Consider the following 9,183-nt stretch of genomic DNA (forward strand, 5'->3'; position numbering starts at 1 on the left):
GTCATGGATTACTCGAGCTACTCGGTCAAGGGTTACTCGAGTTACTCTGTCAGGGGTTATTTAAGTAGTTCCATCAGGGGTTACTTCAGAATTCAGTAAGGGGTTACTTGAGAGGTTACTCAATCAGGGGTTACTTGAGGAGGAAGGGTTACTCGGTTATGGGTTACTCGAGGGGGAAGATCATGGATTACTCGAGGGGTTATTCAGTCAGGGGTTACTCAATCAGGGGTTACTTGAGGGGAAGGGGTTTCTCGGTTATGGGTTACTTGAGGGGTTCAGTCATTGATTACTCGAGGGGTTATTCAATCGTCAGGGGTTACTTGAGGGGTTACTCGATAAGAGGTAACTCAAGTAACCTCTGACCAGGTAACTTGAGTAACCCTAGCAACTCGAGTAATCCCATACCGAGAAACTCGAGTAATCCCATACCGAGAAACTCGGGTAACCCTTGCTGCACTGTATACAAAACTTTGTGATTTTATAATATAAAGTATAGTTAGTGGGACATATTTATTTGTTCGTAGGTGAGAGAAATAATAATAAAAAAAGTGTAAATGGGGTTGGTTAGAGAGAAATAATAAAATAGTTGTGGACTCTTACAAAAAAAAAAGTAGTGTTGCAATTATTACAAAATGAACTGTGTTAGGGGTTACCCGAGGGGTTCAGTCAGGGGTTACTCGAATTACTAGGTCAGGGTTACTTGAGAGGTTGGGACTAGGGTTACTCGAGAGGTTCACTCGGTCAAGGGTTACTTGATGGTTTACTCAGTCAAGGGTTACTTGAGGGGTTTGGACAGGGGTTACTTGAGGGGTTCACTTGGACAGGGGTTACTTGAGGGGTTATTCAATCAAAGATTACTTGTGGGGTTCGGATAGGGGTTACTCGAGGGGTTCACTTAGTTAAGGGTTACTTAAGGTGTTACTCATTCAGGGGTTACTTGAGTTACTCAGTTAAGGGTTACTCGAGGGGTTACTTGGTCATGGGTTACTCGATCTACTAGGTTAGTGGTTACTCGAGTTACTCGGTCATAAGTTTTTTAAGGAGTTCGGTCAGGGGTTACTAGAGGGGGAGGGGTTATTATTTTGTTAATCTAAATTAGGAAGCGATTAATAATAACAATATACCTAAATACTAGAGGGGGAGGGGTTATTATTTTTTAAGGAGTTGTTGGGCTATTCATGGGCTTACTCTTATTAAACAAATACATAGGTAAAACAATTTCATGAGGCAGTAAATATGATAAAAACTTTTTGTTAGATACCTATCATTTATGTATGACATCAATAAGTAATAACACTAATATATTTCAATACAACTTAATTATACTTTACACAATAATGCAATAATTTATAACGTATACAGGCATATATCATGTACAAATTTACGAAAAGTAAGTTAATTAACTTACTTATATGTCTTGCTAATAATTTTCTTAATAAGATTTACAAACCGGTGCGCGCGCAACGCGCGTGGCGCACTCGGACTAGTAACATAATAAAGCTTAAATATAATAGAAAGATCCTAGGCATGATACTAACAAGATTAATAACAAATCCTAGCATGTCACTAAGCGTTAAAGATCAAAGCTTTAAACCTAACATGATACTAACATGCTATAAGAAAGAATAAGAGACACCCTAAACATGATTCTAGAAAGCAATAAAAGCATCCTAACATGATACTAGGAACTAAACAAATCTAAACATGCTTTCTTCTTAGAAATAAAAAGGGAGTAAACTAATTACTTACTTTGAGGCCTCGTACCTCTTTCTAATAACAATATACACGCGTTAGTAAACTTCAATGAAAATAATAAAATTAAAGAATTAAATTAAATAATTAAGAATTAATATAATAATATGAGGCACGAAAATAATATATGACTGTCTTTGAACATCTTTAAATCCGAATAGAATTAGGACCGTAAAAAAAAGGAAAGTTTTAATCAAATTCAAACTCTATGATCTTATCTTTTCAAAAAAGGATAATTAAGATTTTTTAGAATCTTATAGAAGATTCTAATCAATCCTAATTAGTTTATGAATAGGATTAAACCTTTGGACCCTCCACATGATCATTGGGTCGTAGGTAAAATCCGGTTTGGGCCCAGTTTAGTATTTTGGCCATAACTTCCTCATTATTCATTGGAATTGGGCTTATAATATATAATTGGAAATGTCTTTTCAAGCCCCATCTAAATACACTATTATTGGACCCTTGTCATGGACCAAACTAAACTAGATTGACTATTTTTAATAAAATAAGGTTGTTTTAAAAAAACAGAGAAAAGAGAATTTTAATAAAAGCTAACCGCAACACTTGACTTTTTACACTTTCACTTCATTCGATTATGGTTCGACGCGAAAGGTATTCATCACTGGGTTTGGTTTTGGGAAGATACAAATGGGTGTCTACAATAACATAAATTCCCGCTCCTCGGGAAGTTAAACTTGAAAATATGTTGCCTTTGATTGCCTCATGATCTTATTTGATGGCCTCCAAATAGAAGAAAATGTGTTGATAGATGTTTTCAATTGCGTCCAAAGATAAGGTGTTGATACTGAAACCTTCAAGCCAAGTGCATCTGACTATAAAGGTGCTTTTTATAGAGTAAAAATGTTGAAAGTACATATAAGACACTTGTTGTGGGTAAAATATCAATTGTGACTTCCTGCGCGTTTTTCGAGAAAAATTAACTGCCAACATCTTGCAGAATCCTTCAAGCATATTGAAAAGGTACCTAAAGAATATTCACTAAAAAAACGAATTAACGTGACATGTTAATGGGCCTTTTTTTACGCGTTTACTCATTTTGAACTTTTCCAAAGGCTCGGATTAGGGTTAGGGTTTGTTTTGAGTGAATTGGGCTTTGGTTAAAAATAATATGTGAAGGATGAGTTTGGGCTTATAATGAAGCTTTGCCCCTAAAATTGACTAAATTAGGTGGATTAAAATGAAAATGGGTTGGGGTATGAATGGATTTCAAGAAATTCTAGCTATCTGATATGTAACCCGACCAAATTGGCATACATCATCAGATTTGGGTTAGGAAAACATAATCATGTAATCTCCTGGATTTTTGAGAAGTATTTTCTAATTAATTATTAATAAATTTCTAAAAAGGGCATTTCGATAATTTAATGTTTATTTGAATTTCGGAGCCAAATTGGTATTTGAATTTTGGCGCCAAAACTATTTTCAAACTTAACTACTATTTTGGATTTTGATTAATATTAACCAACCATTTAATTATCTAAATAAAAACAAAAATATAATTAAGTATATTTTCGAATAATATAATTATTTAAATTTATTTCCTATTTATTTTAATTAGTTCCGAAATTCCTAAACTAATTAGCTCATAAATTTTCGAATTTTCTAAGTAAAGAAAATGTGATTTTGATTAGTTAATTAGGTTAGTTTAATTTAGAACTTCTAATTAGTTATTTTCTACAAATACCTAATTATTTACACAATAATTTTGGATTTCCTAAACTAAAAAACTAATTCTAATTGGCTTAATATGTCCGAAAATATTGAGCATTATAATGCTCAAAATTTATTGCCAACCAAGCTTAATTAAATTGATTATTGTTAGATTTTGCAAATTAAATATCTTGCCTTTATTTATATATTTTCCTACTCAAATATAACAAATATATGATCATAGATATTTTGATCTTATTTGTCTCAAAATTATTTTCCAAGCAACCTATTCTTGCCTTCTTCAGTTTCATGATCAACCATGAAATTAATAATTTCTGAATTTCATTTTTTTTTAATCAATCATCAAATTCATATTTGCCTTAAACTCTAGTTTTGCTCTTCAAGTAATTTCATAACTCAAAACTTCCATATTTCTTTCTACACTTATTTGCCTAAATTCCTACACTTCTAAACCAATAGATACCCCAATACACACAAAAACTCACAAATTTCTCTCTTCTTTCTCTTACTTCCTCCGTTTTTTAATAGTTGCAACACACACTTTTTCACGGAACTTAAGAAAAGTGAGGTTTATGGTTGAATATACTTTAAAATGGGATGAGATGTTATTAGAAGTATAATTTAGTGGGCCATGCACTTTAAAAATAAGGGAAATAGTACAACTTTTCCTCAACATAACTTACCAATTATAGTGTGTTGCAATTTTAGGGAAGTGTTGCAACTATTATAAAATGGAGGAAGTATTTTTCTAACTATTTCCTCCTCCCTCTCCCTTGATTTTTGCGTCGGCCACCACATCCCACAAGCAATTGTCACCTGCTCCAAACAAACCTGACCGCCATCCACCTGCCAGAGTGTTACTGCCAGCCATCGCACCTCTCCCCCTTCTTTTTCCTTTCGGTTATCCATATCTTCTTCTCTTCTTATTCTTAATGTTTTAATTAAATAAAATCGAAAATTAATTTCAGAATTATTAAAGAAAATTTAATCAGTTCATGCACATAGAGTTTGGATTTTCAATATGTATTGTTGTGTTTATTTGATATTTAATTCTAGTGTTTTTTTATTGGTGAATCTTCTTGAGTTCTAAGTGTTGAATTATGCTAAACAAAGATCAAGGTATGTTTAGGTGGCTAGATACTTTTTTTTAAAGTGCTTGAATTGATTAACGTATTTTATGTGAATTGGATTTATATGAATGTTATGAATGAAATTAAATACCAAGTTTTATGAAATAAATATGTTTGAAGGATTGTTTTTAATATCATGTTTAAATGACTTGAATTTTTGTATGATTAGAGGAATTGGTTTAAAAAGTGTTGAATTAAAAAAAAAGGACTTAATTGGAATTTTATTATTGATTTATGGTAGGATTATTAATGAGGAATTATTGAATTGTTATTTAAAGCTTTATAAGCATGTTATGTACGTTATTCCACTATGCGGATTTGATTAATAAGGGTATGAACTTTGTATGACATAGTCTTTCCTCAATGATAACCTTTTTATATAAAGATACTAACTTGGGGGGTATGCACATACTTAAGAGAGGAATTGGATTAAAAGAATTTGATTATTAATAATTTAAATCATAATTGAGTTATTGAGAATTAAGGATTTAATTGAGTTATTTGAAAAGAGTTATTTAAAGGTTTATATCAAAGGAAGTATTATGAATTTGTTGATTGAATCTTTGAAATCATGTTTGCGAATATAGTGAATTTCCATATCTTGCACTTATATATATGTACTTAGCATATTAATTTTTGTAATTTGTTCTTTCTTTTTTGTTTTGGTTTTTCCTGTTTCCCTTATTAAGCAGTTGTGAATTTTCAGGTGGAGTCAATACACATTTAGGATCCTAGGAATAATTTCACCTAGTTTAGGTTTTATGATGTTTTGCATTTAAGTTTTGAGTACTCATAGCAATGGTTCGAATTTTGAAGTATAAACAAAGTAGGAGTTGGTTTTCGATGCAAGTTCTAATGAGTTTAAGTTTTAAGTTAGCCTTACATTATCACGTGGCAGTAATACGCTTAAGCCAATCTCCACAATATAATTTTACGTATTATACCAGGCAGTGGCCTATCTAGGATTTAATACATAAGTTCAAATTTTTGATTACAAATGGATTACACTTAGAAAAATGAAAAAAAAAAACTCTACAAAAGCATTCTTCGAGTTTTCATACTTTGGAAGCGTATCAATACATCATCATCACTAACTCTAGCGAAAAAGTCCCTCTCAAGAAAAGTGACTAAACTATCATTCAATAATAGATCCCCATTGGATAAATCAACTACACACGAATAAAATGGTAATTTAAGATATCAAATTAATTTAACAGCAATAATCAATTATAATTTATAAACCCCAACAACCAAGAATTTAAGTATTCAATCAATAAATCAATTATAAACACTACAAATTTACAATCAATAAATTAATTATTTAATCCCTGGTATAATATTTCTAATTAGCATAACAATAATTATTAGACTAATTGAGTATTTAAATGTAAATAGATAAATCTAATTAAATGAATTAACCATTTAGTAATGAATTATATAGAGTACTGTAGGGGCGTGGGTGAGGTCGTACTCGCTGGGCAGACTGGTGGAGCCGTGGAGGAGTAGGCGAGTAGCCATGGGCGCCTGGTGCCAGCGTGTCGTGGTGGCTAGTGGGGTGTCGGGTGGAGCAATTGAGTTAGAGAGAGAGAGGTGAGTTAGGGTTTTCGAATTTGGGGGAAATTCGGAAAGGGGAAATTTGTTAAAGTGAAGCTGTGAAGTCTCGATTTTGTTAAAAAAAAAAAGTTTTCTTAAAGGGTTGAGAGGGTTCGAACCCTGACTTCCTTATAGGGGAAGGAAGGACGCGCACTAAAAATTATCACTAGGCTTCACACTAACTTGTTACTAAATATGACGAAGATATTCTATTTAACCCGTTTTTTTTTTTTAAAAAAAAACTTTTAATTTTTTTCAAAAATACAGTGGGTCAATGAACCCACTTGAACCCAACATGTATCAGCCCCTGATACCAGGGAGATTTGGGAGTGTTACAATCTAGTATGTACAACAACTCATTATGGTAGATCTAGAATATTTGGTAATGAACTAATTTTCAAATGGATTTAGATCTTTTAGCTAGAGTTTGGAATAGTTGTAATTTGGTTGGTATTAGACTCTAATTCCAACTGGGCTCGCGTAAAAAAATATGGCATATAATAAAATATTTGTCCAACATAAAAAGCTAATAAAGAGGATTGGGCTTGAGAAAAAAAAAGTTTATTAACTAGAAAAGAAAAATGGGCAGGGAATTTGGGCTATTAAGAAATTTAAAGCAATCCTCTAATCGAACACACTACAAATTCTTAGATGGACCCTGGTCCATCTAGTCTGTATGGACCAGGTATTAAACGCACTGATTTCTTCATTAAACGCACAAACTTCTTTTTGTTCTTCAAATCCCGCCATATAGCTGCTTCTTTCTTTTTCCCCCATTATTTATAAGATCTTTCTTTTCCCTATTTGATCTGATTTTTTTACCTCTTTTTCGATCAAAATTCTTTGTCCATATTTTTCTCCCTCCTCTGTTTTTTGATTATTTTTTCCTTAATTTTTTCCATTGATTTTGTGCAAATCTCGTGATGGAAATCATCGAAATTCCCGATGAGATCAATCAAGGTTAGTTATTCTGAATTCATTGTGATTAATATTGATTTTTTTTTTGTTTTTGAGATTAATTTTTGTATTTAATTTTTGTTTTAATTTGTATGAATTTCTATAAATTGATCGATTAATTTGTATCAATTCATAATTAATTCTGAATTTTATGCTCTTTAATTCATTGATGAATGTGTAATTTGGTAATTTGTAATGTGAACTCGATATTATGTGAATGATTCATTCTGCTGAAGAGATTATTCTGAATTCACTGTGATTAATTTTGATCTTGTTTTTGTTTTTTATATTAATTTCGGGATTTAATCCTTGTTTTAATTTGTATGAATTTCTATAAAGTGATCGACTAATTTGTTTGCTAAATACTTTGCTGAATTTGATTATTTTTATCAATTCATAATTGGTTCTGATTTTTATGCTCATTAATTCATCGATGAATGTGTAATTTGGTAATTTGTAATTTGAATTTGATATTATGTGTAATTATGTGAACTATTTATGCTGCATATTTGAACACTTTATATATTATGAATGTTTATCATGTTTATTATGAGCATTATTGTTATAATAATGAGTATTTTTATGTTTCGGTTAGTAAATGTGCAGTTTATTATGTAATATGAACATTATGACATTTAATCTTAACATATTGTTTATAATTATGAACATAGTTAATATTTGTCAATTTTATTATATTTCAGTCAGTACAGATTCAATTGTTTTTGTTGAAGCTAAACAGTCTGAGTTATACTTGAAGCAAGTTACATGTGATGCTGAAGCATATGATTTGTACAATGATTATGCTTTTAAGTTTGGCTTTAGTATAAGGAGGGCAAAAGTAAGAAAAGTTGGTCAAACTTCTGTTTGGCGGAGTAGGAAATATTTTTGTTCCAATGCTGGTTTGAAAGACCATTCTAAGAGTGATGTTAGGAGATTTGAGAAATTGGATGTTCGTACAGATTGTAAAGCTTATGTTGAGTTTATTATTGATGATAAGGGGATTTGGACTGTTACAAAACATTTTATGGAGCATAATCATGCCATGATTCCATTAGATAAGCGACATCTTCTAAGGTCTCAAAGAAAAGTTAACCAACATCAGTTGAAGTTCATTAGTAATATGAAGGCAAGTGGTGTTCATGTCACAGACTCTATTCGTGCCATATCAAAGGAAGTTAGGGGTTCGCCAAATCTTGGATGCACTAAGAAAGATGTGTATAATGCTTTAGGCTCTGAAAAGTTTAACAGACTTGAAGGTTTGGATTGCAATCAATTCATTAAATACCTTGCTCAAAGGCAAGCTAAGGAAAGTGATTTTTTTCATGAGTTTGAAGTAGATGAACATAATGCTCTCTGTTCAGTTTTTTGGAGGGATGGGAGGATGAAAAGTGATTATGAGTTTTTTGGTGATTTGATGGTATTTGATACTACCTATAGGACCAACAAGTATGGGATGATTTGTGCCCCATTTGTTGGTATGAATCACCATTGTAACAATGTCATGTTTGGCATGGGCTTTGTTCTAGATGAGAAAATCCCTTTGTGTTTTTCTTCCAATCAGTCATTAAATTAACCAAGCATTTAAGTACATACTTGCACCAATTAAACTCTTTGATTTCAAAGCAATCTTGAATGGAGTTCAGGAACATGTAGCGTGAGTGGTGGTTTTGACTTGACTTAATTAATGAATTCACAGCAATCACAAGAAAATCTATCACAAAAATCTCAGATGCTTCTCCTGTGTTCTTCTCTTTTGATTCTATGGTACTGTGAACATACTTTCTCTTATGATTTTGTTGCTCCTTCTTCTTTTTTTCCTTTTCGTCTTCACTCTCATAATTCACAAAAAGACTTTGTGTTGTAGGGCTTCCTGTAGTAACACCCCAATTTTCTCTCCATCTCATCAATAGTGTATCAACCTCAAGATCCTCTTCATTTTCTATTTTCAGCACTTCCTCTTCACTAACAATTTTATGCCCTCTTGGGATTCCATAAACAACTTGAACATCATCTTCAGTAACTTCAATGTACTTGTTGTAAGGGAGATAAAGAGTGT

At 31.9% G+C, this 9,183-nt stretch overlaps 1 protein-coding gene across 1 annotated transcript; it reads left to right on the forward strand.

Moving 5' to 3' along the window:
• The first annotated feature begins 6,821 nt into the window (after positions 1-6,821).
• On the forward strand, positions 6,822-8,700 carry LOC110702799 (protein FAR1-RELATED SEQUENCE 5-like). The gene is made up of 2 exons (XM_021880545.1): positions 6,822-6,855; positions 7,829-8,700. Exons 1-2 carry the CDS (start codon positions 6,822-6,824, stop codon positions 8,698-8,700), a joined length of 906 nt encoding a protein of 301 aa, XP_021736237.1.
• Positions 8,701-9,183: the final 483 nt, after the last annotated feature.

This window comes from Chenopodium quinoa, unplaced genomic scaffold (assembly GCF_001683475.1).
Source record: "Chenopodium quinoa cultivar QQ74 unplaced genomic scaffold, ASM168347v1, whole genome shotgun sequence".
Lineage (NCBI taxonomy): Eukaryota > Viridiplantae > Streptophyta > Magnoliopsida > Caryophyllales > Amaranthaceae > Chenopodium > Chenopodium quinoa.